Source organism: Odontomachus brunneus, unplaced genomic scaffold (genome assembly GCF_010583005.1).
Source record: "Odontomachus brunneus isolate Ranch 3 - 2012 unplaced genomic scaffold, Obru_v1 Obru_scaffold_074, whole genome shotgun sequence".
NCBI lineage: Eukaryota > Metazoa > Arthropoda > Insecta > Hymenoptera > Formicidae > Odontomachus > Odontomachus brunneus.
In genome coordinates, this window is record NW_022639524.1 from 714,858 (window position 1) to 734,767 (window position 19,910).

Consider the following 19,910-nt stretch of genomic DNA (forward strand, 5'->3'; position numbering starts at 1 on the left):
GCTCCCAATCCTATTCATCCTCTGTGCGCATGTGCCAACATGCATCAGTTATTGCTGGACAACAAAATTATTGGTTTCAATATTTTTTACTTGAATTCTATCAACTTTACCGAAAAATAGCAAGAGATAAAAATTGTTTATTTTCTTCTAATAGAGCTCGGAAAATTTTTTCAGAATTTTAACTTTTTAGTACTGCATTTTCTTGCATTTTCTTGAAATACTAAAAATACAAAATATTAATACAAAATTTTGAAAAAATTCTCAGAGCTGTATGAGAAAAAATAAATAACTTATCTTTTGTCAACTCTATAACATAACTTAACCTGTCAACTTCAACGCATGCGCACAGAGGACGAATATATAGTTTTCCCTCTCGCACATATCTTGGACATACTTTCGTGCCAGCATTTCCCCTCCATATATATATGCTCTAAGCTCTGGGTTAACCCACTCTGGGTTAATCCACTCTAGGTTATTCAGCTTATGTTTATTGGTCAAACAACTACTTATAAGCTTTATGATTGGCTAGTAGAGACTTATGACGTCATTAATCGCTCTCGGAGCGATTAATCCAGGGCCTGTCTACATGCTATAATTTGCAACGGCGCAGAAATAACGGGTCTAATAATCTCGTAGACCCCTTAAGCTCACTTTGCGCTCGGGCGGCGTTGAATGTTGAACATTTGCCATAAATTGGTAAAATTGTACTTAAAATTGATCGCGACCCCGCAGAAGTAACGTTTCCCTAGATCGTTCTGTTTGATGACTTGTGCGCGTGTGTGTGTAGACTCGAAAGAGTTATGGCTCCTGCACACAGGACACGGTAATGCTTGCCGCGCAGCAAAAGTCCGCGCGACAGCCAATTAATATGTTGTTTTTCCGTAAGAACTAGAAGGTTATTACGGAAAGCAGCATATTGATTGGCTATCGTGCGAACTTTCGCCGCGCGACAAGCATTACCGCGTCCTGTGTGCAGGAGCCATTAGGCTGGGAGCACAGACTTTTGCATAACGCATAAAGGAATCAACCAATCAGAAACCTTTATTTCCCTCTCCAGGATAGAAATGAATGACTCTGATTGATTGAATTCCTTATGTATTATGCATTATGCGTTATGAAAAAGTCTGTGCTCAGGCCCTAAGTTTCGCGAGTTTAACGATAAAATATCGTCAAATAACCACCTAAAATGGACATATCGCAAAATGTGCAATCGAGAGTTTCGAGAAAAGTATCGCGTGTTTGTTGTATTCGTGTTATTGCCACGACGAAGCAACTGAAAGTTAGGATGCTCGATTGGGAAGCCAAAACGGCGGACGTAGAATAAGGTAGAACAATAACCTGCATAGTGTTTAATTAAATTGCATATACTTGCAGTTCCGTCAATTTTTAATCGCTCTTCTAACTTTCGTAATTAATAGCTCGGTAACGCGTACAGTAATGTTAACAAGTGGATGGCACTACAATAAGTTACGTTGCTTCTACATTCAAATCTTATTACTAATTTACTCAATTACGTTTACTTGGTGACACTATATTTTTGAATTAGTCTGTTACAAATTTTTGTAATTAAAATCTGGGCAATAAGTAAAGTCGTTACGTCAATGCGAAAATTCTTTATATTTTATTTATAAACTTAATATAATGTATTGATCCAATTGCTACTACGTGATGATATATCACCCCATTTTACTAATCTTGAATGCGAAGAAGAAATCATTGAAATCATCGAAATTTCGATTTTGATTTCGTATACCTGGTGGCTCACCTGCGAGTACTGCATCGAAATTTCGAAGTTTATTTCGAGCGCGTAATGTGTGTGTGCGACGTTAATGTGAGTTGCACGGCGGTCTTTTTATTTATTTATATTTCATGTTTATATAATATGTAAAAATATTCCAGCAAACACAATGTTACATGTAACGTACATGTTAGTTGTAATTTCCTACTCAACAATATAACTGTTATATAACATGCAACTGTTATATAATAGTTATATTCCCAGTAAGCAAATTTAGCGCAGACTGGTAGTAAATTTGATCAAAAATTTATATCAAAACCATAGTCATCTGTGTCCTCATTCAGCTACGGTTTTGATAACAGAGCTTGCTGTCGGGCAATTGCTGCAGATTTGCAGCAAAAACCGCGCAAAGCCTGCAGCGCAGCAAGGTCTGCGGTTTCTGCCGCCAATCTGCCGTCAGATTGCTGCAAATCTGCAGCAATTATCCGACAACAGGCTCTGTAGTATATCTGGTGACAGTTTTGCAGCAAGATTTGATATAACAGATCTTGCATCAAATTTGTTATCTATTTGCCATCAATTCGCACAGGTTTGGCTATCTGGGTTGTTGAGTAGGAAATTACAACTAACATGTACGTTACATGTAACATTATGTTTGCTGGGATATATGATATATATATTATATAATATATGTATATATTATATAAATTATATATAAATAATGAAACACATAATATAATAATATTTATATATAATAATAATAAGATATATATATATATATATATATATATATATATATATATATATATATATATATATTTCTATGCTATACAATAAATTATACGACTATTTTTTTTCTCCGGTCATGTTTAAAAAATTTTACTATCGTATCAACTGTAAGTCTATAACACAACTATTGTTTCTTGAAACAAATATTTTATGTCGTGTACTCCATTTCAGAAATAATTTTTTTTGAATGTGGTTCTCATAATTTCTTCATATATGACATCACCGATGTGTGAGGTAATGCAGGTGAAAAGACTGGCTTTCCATCTTCATCCACGTAATCATTGTAATCGAGTTTGTACACCGCATCAAAGCCAATTCGTGCGCAGAGCTTGGCAGAGAACAAGGACGTGCAGTCCGCCCTCGCGTAATGGAACCCTTGTTCCTTCGCAATCTCCCTGTAATGCAAATGAATCGAGAACATCCACTTATATATATATATATATATATATATATATATATATATATATTCTCTGATGTTTTCATCAGCTATCTTATATGGAATTACTAGATATTAATGCTTTCTCTGCTGCAACGTGATGCAGTCACTATAGATTCCGATATAAACGCATTATTTACACAACATAATACTTACACACTCTTTTCTACGAGGGCCTTCGCGATTCCCTGTCCCCTCCAATTTGTGTCTACCGAGATTATTCTAATCTCCATAATGTTCAAATCTCGAAATTGTCCGCCTACGTTCACTTTTTTATCTACGTAGTGCAATAACCGTAATATTTTCTTGAATTTCGGATTTGTGCATGACGATATGTATTCTGGTTCTTCGTTTGATGGGGGATCCATTTTGCCTACAATGAATATGAATGAATTCATATTATAATAAAAATATACACTGACAAAAGAATATGTAAAGATTTATTTACAGTATATAAAATTTATTCGCAGAGAAATAAATTTTATATCCCACAAATTAATTTTAAAGTATTTTTTCTTAGTACATCTGAGAAAAAATACTTGTACATCTGATTACGTTTTAGGTCAATCAGGTGAGCAAATTTTTTGTTTGCCTACTTGCATTCTCTTGTTTATCTTAAAATTATCTCTTTACTGCTGCAAGCATTATATATAGCTCGTAATCCGCAATATATCTTTAGTTATTAATATATAATTAAATTATGTGCAACACAGCTACTGTTTGTCCTTCTGTAATGTTCCTCTAAGTCGCTTCTGTCGCTAGTTATAAATACATTATTACACGATCAACTCAAAGTGATCAAAAAGTGATCCCTTTTTTGCGTGGTGGTGTGTTTCGTGTGATTAGCAATCATTTGCGATTATTCATGACATTTCAAACATAACTATTTATAAGTTTTTCTTCCAAATCTGCTTAGTTTTTTATACTTCTTCTAATAGATGCGACTCCGTGCACGTAGCAACGCATCTTGCAGTGCGTTTACATATTACTTTAACGATGACTATTAATTACGACCCAAGTGAATTAAATTAACCGCATAAGTGGTATGACGAATGAAGACTCTCTGTGTACGTGTTTCGTGTGGAGTCCGCTGAAAATTACAAATAAACTTCGTATTCCAAACGCATTGTGCCGTTTTATGCGTGTTTTTGAACGTTGAATGTTTCTTTTTTTGCTAATGTTTCTCGCAACACTGTTATAGCATGACACGCACTTACGCGATGTTCGACGTACGATTACAATTTTCGTAAGCTTGTTTGCGTGTCTCACGCGCATTCAAATGTAGATGCATATTTATTAACGGGATCCGCGATGCAATTATCTATTTTGAATCACAACCGGTATCGCATAATAGCTCACGGAATCATTCGAGATCCATAGCGCCTTACGTAACACCGAATAGTACCGTTGTGTTTCTTTTGTTTTTTCTTCGTGCTGCATTTATCTGCATACGTGATATATCTCAAATTAACGGGTAATTTTTGCCGCTATTCAACCGAGACTATTACGCGCGTTAAAAAGAAAATGAAGATAAATATACAGCAGTTTATCTTCTCCATTCTTGTTGGTATTCGTCTTGTCTCTTATTCTTACGTATTATTTATCTTTATGCATGATTTTTTTAGACGTTAATGAATATACACATATCGTACCGCAAATACGAAACACTAAACCAATCTAAGAGCGATTTATTTAATATAACATTATCCACTTGATCTCGCATCTCACATTTCAGCAATATCAACAAACTGAAGTAAGTACGCGAAATGCTGCAATTCTAAGCAAATATACGAGTAAATCGTAAAATCGTAAAGTCGTAGCTTATGAAAAAAAGCAAAAAAAATCATAGATATTTACGACTTATCATGTAACATACGGTCCACATAGAATTGCAGATCTACTTATAAGTTCTTATGAGTCTTACGAAAACAAATTACGAGTTTTACGATTTTGTTTAAAATTACAGTATAAAACGAATAAAAATCGTGGATTTGATCTCACGCGCGATAATTGGAAGAAATGCTCGTCTTACACGATTTTTCTAAGAACATATACACAACGACGACATTTTAATACTTGGGAGATGTAACGCGATGATTGATCCGACTGATGACGTGAACGCTCGACAATAAAATTCACTGCAAGCGCGAGATTGGTCGTATGTAAGTCGAACTGGTGTCCCCCTCAAAGATATAAATCACAGATTCTAATATAATCGTGAGTTTTGACTCTTTAAAGACGTCCCGGTATACAAAGTGTAAAGTTAAAGAGCTATGAGTTAAAGAGTGTAAAGTTACAGGCTATTATGTTGACTGTTAAAAGTCAAAACGTCCTTGAATTTGCTTTAACGACTCCATCTAGAACTATCTTCATTAAATATTGTTATCTTTTTTTTTTTGGATACCAAATGATTGATAGAAAACGAAAATTTCATACGCTTGGTCACCTCGCTAGTTTAGTTTTATATAGTTTGTAACTTTATACCTTTAACTTTACACCTTATATAATGTGCAACTCGTATAATTGTATGCACATATTGTTTTGTATGTGAATACACACATACACACACATACACACATACACACATACACACGCACGCACGCATGTTTTCTCAGTAATCTGATAAGCGTAGAATTTTTATATTTGTAGATAACTGCTTTTTATATTTGTAGATAACTATTGTTTATAACTGTAATTTCCAATCGATTATCGAAACCCGCCGCCAATGTGCTATTTAAATATATAGCTTTCGGGTATACTGAATCTGGAGAGTATATAGGTTCGCAGTTTAGTATATTACAAATGGTGTAAACAGAGGATGTCGAGGTTTCGTAGGACACCGGTCGAGCGGATGAGATCTTACCATTGAGCATAACTCCCACAATCGCGCCACTCGCGGAAACTGCCATCAGACTAAAGCCATTTTCGAGTGATGCAGTGCTGCAATAGTCCTCCAGTTCGATGCAGGTACTATCTTCACCTTCCGGGATCAATTGGATACACTGATTGAGCGGCTCGTCTCTGAAGAAGAACCTCCTCAGGAACTTCAGCACTTTCAATTTGTCATCCTTGTTGATTATCTCGATGTGATAATCCATGCTGCTGTTCGTCTCGTCGGCCGAGTCGGCCAACTGTAATGAAAATATTGCAAAATCAGGATTATTGCAAACTGGAATTTACGGAGCTCTTATTGAATATATTTAACATCGCGAAGAGTGATGCGATTTTCGCAGTGAAAACTCAGCGACTGTTTGTTAGTGTATAGTGCATGGCGATGTTTCAATCGGAGCAATATTATAACATTAACAGGACCTGCAGCTCGACGGGATTTTCATGGTTGACCAAGACGCTAAGCGAACGTTGCGCAACTCGGACAATGGGAAATGCAAACTCAGCGTTAATTCGCGCGGAACACTGTGACATCGTTTCTGTGAAAACACGACGGAGTTTTTCACGGGAATGCGTACCCGGTTGGCGTTGATGCGCGTGAGACATTTTCATTTATTCAGATCGTTTTATCGAGACCGGTCGTTACGCGGTCAACGTCACCCGTGGCTCTAATTCGTCATTGATCTACTTCTGAGCAGTGATTTATAAGAGTCGATAAGACTGCAGATTGTGAGCGCAGATGATGTATATTTCGAAGAAACGAACCTCGCGAGCACGAAGTTTTTTCTGAAAATTTCCGCGAAGTTCTTCTGAAGATTCTCACGAGAGATCGAGGTATCTTCTAAAGATCTAGATTTGTAAATTTCACTTAAATCTTGACACTGTATACGTTTGTGTTATCTCGACTGTTAGAAATGTAAAGAGGCCTTACAATATGTGAAGTTCCCTCATCTTGAGTGTCACGTCGCTATTGTTCGCGTTGTAATCCGAAACGTCCTTCCTCCGGCGTGTTATTCCGAAAATAACCGTTAATTCAAGCTGCCGATATTTATCGCAACGAAACCGAAAGCTGGCCGATCATTACGCTTCCGCAAGCAGACATGTCCTGAAGACAGCATTGTCTCTGCCAGACATCAATCTTCGTGTCAAGGGAACCGCATTCTTACCTGCTCCACGAGTCCTTACGTGCATTCCTTTCAGCGTAATTAATAATCTGCATAATAATGTCTGATGTCCTACAATTGCCGTGAGAGAATGATTAGATCATCGGGCTAGAGCACTGTGCGATGCGTTCCCTCATATATCATTGACCAAGGCGAAGCGCAACACATCCTCTTTCTTCCGCAGAGGAGTATCATTTGTTTCATATCCTCGCAATCGATGACATTGACTAGCTCAGTCATTGAAATCGCCGCAACAATCCACGCGACCCAACTTCAACACAATAGACAGACACGCGAAACTGATCTCTGCGCCTCGGCGTCCAAGAAAACGACAACGATCTTTTGCTCGATATACATCTTCGCTTTGTCCATATCGCGGACACGAGTTCTTCGCAAAAATATATCGATTTTAAAGAGAAGCAGAGGGGAGAGGGACAATATATCGCGCGAAGTACGATAAATACCCTTAAAGAGGAGAAAATTGATCGTGCTTGACTTCTTGAACGATTGCGAAAGAGATCTCTATACTATCCATACTTCTTAAACCACACAGAGAGAACGATTTATTGAATCAAATAAATGTTTCTTTGGAATAGTTCAAACAAATTATTTGGTTGACACAACAAAAATATTTCTTTAGAACTAAGTCGCAAATAAATATTTTTGTTGAGTCAAACAAAATTTTGTTCGATCAATTAGAAAATTCGTTTGGACTATTCCAAAGAAGTGTTTATTTGATTCAATCAAGTCGTTCTCTACATATATATATATATATCAAATCTTTTATTTTCATTATTTTCGAAACGTATCTCTTATGAGTTGGATCATTCTCACATAACTCGGAAGCCAATTTGCACATACATTTTGTACACGGAAAAAAAATTTGGTTGAATTAATCAAATATCTGGTCGAATATGAACGATCCAGAAATTCCAATTGAAGTAACCTGAATTCTGTTTAAGTTAACAAAATTTTTTGTTGACTTAAACAGAATTCGGGGTACTTCAATCGGAATTTCTGAATCGTTCATATTCAACCAGATATTTGGTTAATTTAACCAAACCTTTTTTCCGTGCAGATTTTCGCGAATTGACAAATTTTTGTTGCGAAGCACGATACATTTCCCCCTTGTACATTAACGCAGTTCGACTCGGCTGCCAGAACGTGAAGATTAAATTCGCGCGCTCGCGATTTCGTCCGTCTTACCGTGTATCTCGTGATCTTCGGTGCATCCTTGACGAAATTGGTGGCGGTGGTGGACTTCTCGGTGTCGATGCGCGTCGCACCGAGCAGATTTGAGGCGCGTATGTTCTGCATGACGAACGACAAGTGTCCAAGCGAACTTTGCACTTTCTCGGCACTATCAAACCACGGGCGAGATCGACGAGGCTTGGCTGTCGATGCGTGTATGAATTACGGGGACCGACTGTGGGAGCGAGTTACTGCTAAGCCGACAACACGATGACCGTTGTCGTCGAGGTGGTAATCTAACACTGCGCATTGTGATAGGATGCCGTCTGTCTTATATACGCTCGGTAGCAGCAATAGGCGTTCTTACAGGTTCAGGGGACAGGCAGATATAATTTAGAATACGCAGGATCGCGGTAACGCCTCCGTTTGATACGAAGGATATCTAATTAGCCTTGTATCGACCGCTCGACAAGCACGTAATTATGCCGCGGCTTCGTGTAATTTTGCAAAAATTTGTATTATCATACGTGGAAAACTACATCCAAGTTTTCCAACGGCTTTCCATCGAGACATGTCGCGCATTATAGTAGATCAGTTATACTAGGGGTGAAATCGATATTCTTGAAGATATTTCTTTATCATAAAAATTTGTCAATTCGCGAGAGTTCGCAAAAGGTATGTGCAAGTTGACTTCCAAGTTATGCGAGAATAATCTAACTCACATGGAGTATGTTTCGAAAAAAGTGAAAATGAAGATTTGATACATGCACGGAGAAAAATAATTTTGCTCTTTTAGCGAAATCGTCGTTGCTACTGCATATTCGTAGTGATATCAAAAAAATTTAGTTGATATAACTAATTTTACGTTATCAGAGTAGTAGTTTTGTTGTCAGAATAGAAAAAATTTGTTGAGTGTATTTGTCCCAAGAATCACGTTAATTTGCTATTGATGCAAAATAATGTACTCTTAGCAAATTTATTTGCTATCGGAGCAAAACTGCAACTGCTTATATAAATCCATCGTGGTTCTTATAACAAAATAATTTGTAGATTCAGCAAATTATACCCAGTAAATAATGATTAGTACTCTTAGCAAATCTTTTTGTTGTCCATATAATAACGAAAAGATTTTGCTAGACCAGCAGAAAATTTGCTGGGCCAGCAAATTATTTTGCTCTGTGTAATTTAAGAAGTATGGATAACACTGAAGTCCTTTTTGCGCAATCCTTCAAGAAGTCAAACATGACCAACTTTCTTCTCTTTAAAGGTATTCGATGAGCTTAAACCTTAAAAAAAAAAGAAAATAAGTAGAAAAGACGCAATTAATGACGCAACTGGTAGAAAAAAATCTGTTTTTTTTTATTAATTTTAAGTGCTTATAAGGCTTGGATCTTTTTGTTTCATGTAGAAAGACGTGCATAGACTATCAATTGGTAACAAAAACTCAAAAATCATAATTTTGTGGGTTGGATCATTTTTGCATAACAGTGATCGAGTGAGGAGCCTTTTTTGGGAACATTAACTTTCATACATAATGGTACATGGAAAAAGGAGAATAACGAGATTCTGCTTAATCAGAATCTTGTTAACTTGAACGGAATTCTGGTTCGTTCATACTTCACCAAACATTTGATCAATATAAACAATCTTCTTGTTGTGCCTAATTCCGTGACTATACCATAGGATCTCTTAGGAGCTGAGCATAATAAATAGAATAAGGAATAAGAAACAGAGAATAAGAAATAAGAAAACGAGAAATAACGCACAATAAATGGAATAAGGAATAGGAAACAGAGAATAAGGAATAAGGAAAACAAGAAATAACGCTATTCCTCTGTTACTTTATTCGGCATTGATGAATTAGGGCTATCGCACACAAATTGACATAACTGCATATGCATAGCATAAGATCGTATGTACCAATGAGCATCGAGTATTAAGTCGCCATATTGGTGTTCGATGCTTAATATTCGATGCTCATTGGTCCATACGATCTTATGCTATGCATATGCAGTTATGACAATTTGTGTGCGATAGCCCTTAGGTTTCACGTTTTAATATTGAACTGTTCTATATCTTCTGTGTTTCCTGTTCCTGTTCTCTATTCTTGATTCCCTATTCCTTATTCCTTTTATTGTACTCAGCCCCTTACACTCTCAGATTGCATGAGTTCCATGCGTAATTCTCTCGTATACGGAGAAAAATAATTTGCTGCAAATTATTCTGCTGGTCTAGCAAAATCTTTTCGTTATTATATGGACAACAAAAAGATTTGCTAAGAGTACTAATCATTATTTGCTGGGTATAATTTGCTGAATCTACAAATTATTTTGTTATAAGAACCACGATGGATTTATATAAGCAGTTGCAGTTTTGCTCCGATAGCAAATAAATTTGCTAAGGATACATTATTTCGCATCAATAGCAAATTAATGTGATTCTTAGGACAAATACACTCAACAAATTTTTTCTATCCTGGCAACGAAACTATTTCTGCTCTGATAACGAATAATTTGTAAAATTAGTTACGTCAACTAAATTTTTTTGATATCACTATGAATATGCAGTAGCAATGACGATTTTGCTAAAAGAGCAAAATTATTTTTCTCCGTGTATGAATTGTACTCCGACAGGACGACATGTCTGAGCGGCTTGTCGCTTTAGAAGTTATAGAAAATGGGCGTTGCATACGAAATTAGAAAATAATTGCTGTCCGATGTTTGTTTCGCTCAATGGCCGTACACGGGGGATAACGAGCATAAATTGATACATGGTACGTGTGGTTTCAGCACTCGAACCGCCGCTGTGTGCGCAGTCGCCGGCTAATCAGCGCTGTTTGCCGTATGGGACGGTACATCAAAAATCGATTGAATTAATACGTGTCGCTAGTGTCGTGTTTGTGCAGCTTAGACGCGTGTTTCGCATCCGGGAGCAAATCGAGAGCTTGACAAGAAGTCTTGTCGCGCGGGATTCATCGTTTTTTGCATCGAATCTTGTCCGAATCGAGATTTCCTCAGTGTCTCTTTTCGTCACGCGATCCAGAACTGTTTATTGCAACGATCGAATACAAACTATTGTGATAGCCATTGTTTACAGGGAAACCGGTTTAATCCTGAGCAGGTTCGGTTTTCAGTGTCGTAGACACGACGGGAGGAGAATGTATCTCCTCGGCCTATGTGCTTAATGTGTGACTATTTGCGATATCTCGTTGTACTATTTACGTCCTAATACGATTGTGCCGAGGAGCAGCATAGAACGGGACATGCTAGAAGCAACGACTGAGCACTCCTCGTTGTGTCCGTGTTGCGAAGGTCACAAGATCGTAATCGCGCGGCTCTGTGCGTGAAACAGAATACGATACCTTGAGGAGCGAGTGTCATATCGTTCAAGATTAAGGCTATCCCCTTGCCCTAAAAAAAAGTGCATACACGTGTAACTGATCGGTGGATCATTACCAGATACAATTTGCCGAGCCCGAAGAGCGCGGGCAAATTGACGAAAGCACGCAACGGACGTTCGCGGAATAACATACGGAATGTCTCGCCGAGTATCGCGGTGCCATTAGAATCCACGTTACGACAGACTGCTCGATCAGTCTGAAGCCGACGTTTTTCCGCGAGGCAAATAATTTTTTTACCGCTGCACGTGCCACGGTTATGCATTAAACATACGAACTCGCAGGTTTTCGCGCGATCATTCGATTTTCAACGAGCCATCCCGTGACTTAAGTAGCGCGAAGGCGCGGCGCGATAATTACGAAGCATCCCGTAGCAGGTGTATGTATTCGCGCATGATCTGCACATCGCCGCGGCCTTAGATCGTGATAAGCGAGATCGATCGATAAACGGTTGACAATGACATACGGTACCGGCTCTCTCGAGAGCGCTCCTCGTATCCTTTCGAACCGGATGTGGTAGCGGTGACTCCTTCGGAACGAATATGTTCTAAATAGCTTCCGCGTTCGCGGACGCTGTGAGCGGCGGCAAGGTTTTGTTGCACGTCGGCAATGTGAAGGCATTCGAATTTCCGAAAGGTCTTTGCGTCAATAAATTCGCGGGCGAAAGCTTCCAGATGTAGGCGTGTCCAGACGTCACGTTCGCGGACTTACTCGAAAGCTACCGGGAATACGTTATATGTGTAGCACCGCCTTGTGTGGTCATTTTTTTTCACTATCTTGTGAATATTTCTGTCGAATGGATAAAAGTTTTTGTCGTCTTGAATGATACACGAGGAGAACGTTGTAACTTTTTTGCTTCTTTTCTGTATAAATTCTTTTCAATTTTATTATGTTTCCAGTGGTGTGCGCGAGAATAGACTGTCAATAAGGTCTGTCTTACTGAAGGGCATAGTAAATTTTGTTAGAAGTACGACAAATTGCTTAATAACATATTATAGTTCCTAAAATATATAAATGTCATGTGCACAAAAAGTATTCATAATGAAAATTATTATAGTAATTACACTATAATAGTATACTATATATATAGTAAAAATTGCTATAGTAATTATATAATACAAAACTATTTTGTAATCGAGAGGAATTGATCAACATTCCGTGGTAATTGACTATTCTTTCATTTCATGTGTTATTTATGTTTTAAGAAATAAAATGTTCCGTCAAAAGATTTATTGTTTCTAGCAAAATTTACTATGTGCTTTAGCAAGATAGAGATCTTACATTCTCCTACACTATTCAAAACACAATAAAATTAACAATAATTTATATGAAAAAAAAACTATTATAATATTCTTTCTCTGAAGTAAAAGGTTAATAAATTATTGTGTGTGTGTGTGTGTAGAATGTCGATCTGTTACAAGGTTTTTTGTTACAAATTTCTATATAGTTTTTCTATGTATACATGATGCTTATGCAATTTTATTACCGTGCATTGAAAGAAAAAAATAATTGATCTAATTAGAATTATTTATAGTTATTTTTGGATATAAATCATATCTTTTGTAGTAAAAATGCATATAATGTTGTCATCACTAACATCATAGTAGAATTTTATATAAAAAAATGTTTTCTTGATTATAATTTACAATAATTATCTCTCTATGTGATTATAGTCACAAATATCAAACATTTTTCTTTCAATATATCTTGTACAAGAAATCGAGATCCGAGTATCATTTTTATAATGTAGCCAGTGAGCGCGAAATTCAATCTTTGCTCGATGAAATCGGATATTTATCGATGTATATCGCATATTGTAATCAGAACGCGACTTTATTTTGTTAATTCCGGCTGCGTGTGAACACACGTTAGTCGTCGAACGAGAATTGATCTTGCTGCAGGCGCAAGAAAACTTAGCCGCATAAAAGTGGAAGCCGTTCTCGGCCCTCGATTCGCCGATCGAGTAAAATCGACGCTCGATAAAAATAGCGGCAGGCGTTCTTGGAATGGGAATAATGGATTTTGGTTTTAATCGGATAGCAAGTAACGATCGAGAAGGTCAACTTCAACTTTAATATTTGGCTCCAGGCCTTTCTAAGAGTTATGCCATTGTTCCGATTTATGATACATTTCGAGAGTAAAGTCTTGGAAAATTCCAAGGCACGTTCCAAAAACTCACAAGGTTCGAACTTGTTCGAACATGTCTTACTTATTTAGGTACGCGAAAAAAAATGATCGAGAAGGTCGACCATACCGATGTCGAGTCGATGCGCGGCCGATGTGAGACGCGATTAATCGGAAGCACTTTCGACGCGCTCGATGAAGAACGGAGATCCGTATGCATCGTCCACGATCATAATCCAGCTGTGTCGTTCTGATAGTTCGCGCGTACGCGCAATTATGCATTCGATAGTGAGAACATTGCAGTCTTATTGACCGCTCACTCAAGGACGCTGCCGCCGCTTCTAACTGGCAGTATCACTTACTGTTCTCCTCTTCTCACTGTCGTTTACCGTCGAACGCATATTCCGTTCATTACGCGGCCGACACTTCGGGGAAAGTGGGACATTATCGAACATATGTACACACACACATACACACACATATATATACATATATACAGGTTAAACATCCCTTCGTTCACACTTACGTGATAAAAGCACGTGGAAAAATTTCCGTTCAGGTAATTGAACGGAGAAAAACTCGCCTACGAAAAATAATATCTCTGTTGCTGCGACCGAAAATATTCGTCAGAGCATTCAGCTGAATTAAAACTCGGTCGAGATAACTGACAAGGAAACACCGCGAACCCGAACTCTTTGATTTTGATACACTTTTGTGAGTATGTAGAATAAATCGATACATGAATAACGGTATATTCCATTTGTGCCCAATCGCTAAATTTAAAGGTATGATTTACACTCTTAAAATAAAAAGGACGATCCACTTTTTCGTGTATTATTTTTAAATTAAAGGAGATAGAAAAAAAGTATTCGAATAAAAATTTAACGGTAAGTTAAGTGCTGTAAATTGACATAACCAAAGAAATAAGTAAAGAAATTTTTTCTTATTTATACTTATGTCAATTTATAGTACTTAACTTACCATTAAACTTTTATTCAAAACATTTTTTTTCTATCTCCTTTAATTTAAAGGTAATACACGAAAAAGTCGTCCTTTTTACTTTGAGAGTGTAAATCATACCTTTAAATAGCGATTAGGCACAAATGGAATATACTGTTATTCATGTATTGATTTACATATCTACTCACAAAAATATATCAAAATCAAAGAGTTCGGGTTCGCGGTGTTCCCTTGTGAGAACAATGGGGGATTGAGTAAAAATATCTTACAAGAATCTTTCTGTTCCTACAACCGAGTTTTTCATCTGGTCCTCAAATAACAAAAAATTCAATTATACTAACGGAGTTGTTTTTTTCCGTGCATACACGCGAGAGCACCACTTTACGATTAAACCGAGACATTCGGTCCCTTAAGGTACAAGTACTAATGCCTGGACGTACACCAACACTTATAGAAAAACACTTGAAAATTTACTCGTAGGATATAAAGTTCATTTTACCGAAATAGTTTATTTCACAGAAATAGATTTTGTTTCTTAGAAATAAACTTTATATCCTGCAAATAATTTTCCAAGCATTTTTTTCTCAGTATAACATTCTCCTAGACATTTTTCTTGTTTTGGTCTTCAAGCACGAATATTTAAACTTTCAATATAGAAAAGTTAAATAACAAAACAATAAACAATTGTAAAAAAAAATCGTGTTACATTTAACACATCTCACATGTCTCGATTTATCCATTCCAATTTTTGTGTTAATTTGACACAAGGCAAGTATATAAACAAATAGCAGAAATAATAAAAATTAACACAGAAATGTTCACTTGACCTATTTTGAAAAGAAATGTAATTCGGTTCTCGTTCTCGCAAATAAATTGTTTCCGGTCCAATTATTAGAATTTTCCCGAAAAACTTTGAATTATAAAACGTAAGGTTAGAACATCGCATCCGTTTTCCTCGTACCGACTTTTTCATTGACAAGACAAAAGGCGCTTACTTGGTTTACGATTTAAAATGGTATTAAATGATACACGTCGGCGGACAGATTGTCCTCGATATGGCCGCGTAACATGATCCTTCATAGTTTTATTATCCTCGATCGCCGTGAAATGGACTTTATTAGATGATCGCGCGACTTGTACGATACGATCAATTAATTAACTCGCACACGTGAGGTCGTTATCACTTCACCCGTGAGTACATTAACGAATCGAACAAGAAACTGAATGAGCATTCTATATTTACCCCGCCACGTGATAACAAATAACATTATACACGTCATTATATGAAGTGACACACGTCGTTAATTAGCGCCGAGTGCTTGTTTTTCAAGACACTTAAAGCCCATCGAATCACGTTGCAATTATTTCGCGAGCTGATATTGACATGAGCTTGCATGCACGCCGCGGCAATTAAACTGTTTACACAAGCTAGGCAGATGCGACATTGTAAATGCGCGCGCACGCGCTCTTACGACCGTTTGAGTTGGAAGGTAAACGCGCGGCAATGAGTCTTTGTTTTTCCAAATAAACCAATCACGTCTACCTAGCCGGCCGTAAAAGGCCACTAATAAAGAGAAAAATCGATTTTTAGCATTTCACAGTCCGCTAGTTCCTTTCTCAAATAAATTTACGTCTGACGTCGTAAAAAAGCGTGAATAAAAGAAAACTTACTATTGCATAGCTCATTAATTCCTTTCTCTCAAATGAACCTGCGTGTTGGACATTCTGCATGAAAGACAGCGCTTATTTTCGCCATGTCTCTCGCATGCTTCTTGCATACTATTATCTGCTACGTATATTCTCTTTGTTATATGTATATATATATTCTATCTGCTATATTTATTCGTTTTGGAATGCGATATCGATCGTACACTAAAGAAAACTGGTAATGGAAATTTGGTATTTCCATACGGAAAAAAAGAATATGCTGCAGCAGCAAACTAATTTGCTATACCCTCACAGCACCGAACATTGTAGTAAGGTTATGGATACGTTACAAGCTTATACATTTTAATAAGCATGTTACTGCAATCTGCCATTAACCTTACAAGATAACCTTACATTATAATATTATCATAAAGTTAATATAATCTTTAATATTTCAGCAAACTAACATGTAATTATTTCACTTTCTGTGTATCTTGAAAATACTACATAATTGAAATATAGTTTATTAATAATCACTTAATTATATATACTTTTTTCATATATAAAAATTTGTTTTACAGATTATTAAGTTACAGTTTTACAGTTAATTTTACAGTTTTATTAAGAAAGCAAATATAACTAAATTAAATTAAAATATTAATAATAAAATTAACTCCAGATTGTATTCAATAGCCGCTTCAAATTCTTTAGTTTTATGTATATCTCCGACTTTTCTTTTATTATGTGAAATATTTTGACTACATAGTTTATTTTTGTAGTTGTATTGAATAATATTATAAGAAAATTATAACTGCTTCGGCTGCATATGAGGATAATAAAAAACGCTTAGTATCAGTTGAAGAAATAGCGCAACAGCCAAGATAATAGACTAGGAACTTAGAGGTATTTATTTAAGGTCTCGAGTTCGCATCCGAATAGTACTGAGTAAATTTAAAATAGTGTGAAAATAGTGAGAAATCAAATAAAAGAGCTAAATTTCATTTAAAATCAATATAAATTGACTAAGTTGAATATAAATAATATTTCTTTGTTAAACATTTCTTATTAAAAATATTGAAAGGTTCTAGGCATATTATATTAACTTTAATATAATATTCCGTATAAGATTTCTGTAATGTTAATGGAATGAGCATTGACGAACATTTTCATGTTATTAGAAGATTAATGACAGGTTTATTAACCTCCGTGTAACGTTACCATCTTATAATTTAAGATTGTTGTAACCTTATGGCAATATTAATGTGCTGTGAGGGTATATGAACAGTTAAACATAATTTACAGTGTTAGTTACTTTTTCTTTGCTGCAGAAACCTATGATAACAAGAAAATCTGCTCGTACAGCAAACAAAGTATCTAACGCAGCAAATTTGCTACAAATGAACAACTAAACATAATTTACTGCTTCAGCTACTTTTTTTGTTGTAGAAATAGATTTTCTTGTTATCTTAACATCCTGCAGCAAAGAAAAAGTGGCTAACACTGCAAATTATGTTTAGTTGTCCATATCATTTCTTTCCGTGCAATCACATAGAGAGGTAATTATTATAAATTACAGTCAAAAAAAATATTTTTTCTAAACTCTATTTTAATGTTAGTGATAATAAACTTATTTGCACGTTATTACTATTATTTTACTACAAAAAGTATGATTTGGAACAAAAATAACTACACGGAGAAAAATAATTTACTGGCCCACCAAATTTTCTGCTGGTCTAGCAAAATCTTTTCATTATTAAATGGATAGCAAAAAGATTTGCTAAGAGTACTGTTTGCTAGATATAATTTGCTGAATCTACAAATTATTTTGCCATGAGAACCATGATGGGTTTATACGAGGGTGGTCTGAAAAGTTTCCGACCTAACAAAGATACAAGTCATTTTTTCTGAAAATTGTTTTTTATTTTTCAACATAGTCTCCTTGTAAATCTACGCACTTCTCCCAGCGATGCTCCCATCTCTGTAACCCGTCGAAATAGTACTCGGCGTTTTTCTCTGCAAAATAATTGTTCACGAAGGTGATTGCCTCTTCATTTGACGAAAATCTCTGTCCTCCGAGCGCAATTTTTAGATGAGGGAACAAAAAGAAGTCGCTTGGGGCTAGATCTGGTGAGTAAGGTGGATGGTCAAGCAGTTCAAACCGTAATTCGTGGATTTTCGCCATGGCAACCGCTGAGGTGTGAGACGGTGCGTTGTCTTGGTGAAACAGGATTTTCTTTTTCTGCAAATGTGGCCGTTTTCCCGCAAGTTCTGCCTTCAGCTTGTCAAGTAATGATGCGTAGTATGCTCCTGTAATGGTTTTTCCTTTTTGAAGATAATCGATTAAAATAACTCCATGACTATCCCAAAAAACAGTCGCCATCACTTTCCCAGCCGAAAAAACAGTTTTTGCTTTTTTTGGAGCCGGTTCCCCCTTTGCAGTCCACTGTTTGGACTGTATTTTTGTTTCAGGCGTATAATGGTGTATCCAAGTTTCATCTACAGTAATTAATCGGCGCCAAAACTCGGATTTATTGCGCCTAAACTGCTCCAACAGAGCGTTGGAAATGTTCATTCGAACACGTTTTTGGTCTAACGTGAGCAAACGCGGCACCCAACGCGCGGACAGCTTTCTCATGCCTAAATGTTGATTTAATATGCGACAAACACGTTCTTTTGACATGTTCATAACCTCTGCTATCTCTCTCACTTTAATTCGGCGGTCGTCTAGCACCATTTGGTGAACTTTGGCGATGTTTTCGTCGGTAGTTGCAGTTTTTGGACGTCCTGAACGTTCATCGTCTCCCAAGCTCTTACGGCCACGTTTAAATTCAGCGGCCCAAAATTTCACTGTCGTAAATGATGGTGCAGAGTCCCCATACACAGAATCCAACTCATCTTTGATTTGCGTAGGCGTATTGCCTTTCAAAAACAAATATTTAATGACAGCTCGATACTCGATTTTGTCCATTTTCACAAAAACACTCACATCAACTTACTCAAACGACTGTTACATAACAACTGCGAGTCCAAAATGGCTGAAACTTCGGTGAGTAACTGTCAACAGATGAACAACGAAATTCACTAGCTTTTATTTACAAGTGCTGCTATCTTCACGTTGAGGTCGGAAACTTTTCAGACCACCCTCGTATAAGCAGTTGCAGTTTTGCTCCAATAGTAAATAAATTTGCTAAGGATATATTATTTTGCATTAATAGCAAATTAATGTGATTCTTAAGACAAATACATTCAACAAATTTTTTCTATTCTGGCAACGAAACCACTTCTGCTCTGATAACGAATAATTTGTAAAATTAGTTGTCAACTAAATTTTTTTGATGTCACTACGAATATGCAGTAGCAACGACGATTTTGCTAAAAGAGCAAAATTATTTTTCTCCGTGCATGTATCAAATCTTCATTTTCATTTTTTTCGAAACATACTCCATGTGAATTAGATTATTCTCGCATAACTTGGAAGTCAACTTGCACATACCTTTTGCGAACTCTCGCGAATTGACAAATTTTTATGATAAAGAAATATCTTCAAGAATATCGATTTCGCCCCTAGTATAACTG

At 36.5% G+C, this 19,910-nt stretch overlaps 1 protein-coding gene across 3 annotated transcripts in view; it reads right to left on the reverse strand.

Annotated features, from left to right (window-relative positions):
* Window positions 1-2,601: 2,601 nt before the first annotated feature.
* The window catches only part of LOC116847171 (dopamine N-acetyltransferase-like), a 22,821-nt gene continuing 5,512 nt past the window's right edge, over window positions 2,602-19,910 (reverse strand). For 2 of the 3 annotated variants that reach the window (XM_032821892.1, XM_032821893.1), the window contains exons 2-4: window positions 5,827-6,094; window positions 3,120-3,336; window positions 2,602-2,922 (exon numbers count right to left, since the gene is read on the reverse strand). In XM_032821892.1, coding sequence (XP_032677783.1) covers window positions 2,724-2,922; window positions 3,120-3,336; window positions 5,827-6,061 — 651 coding nt within the window. In that variant the 5' untranslated portion in view covers window positions 6,062-6,094 and the 3' untranslated portion in view covers window positions 2,602-2,723. Of the gene's footprint in view, window positions 2,923-3,119; window positions 3,337-5,826; window positions 6,095-8,221; window positions 8,622-19,910 lie in introns of those variants that run through there. The other variant, XM_032821891.1, reaches the window with a different exon arrangement.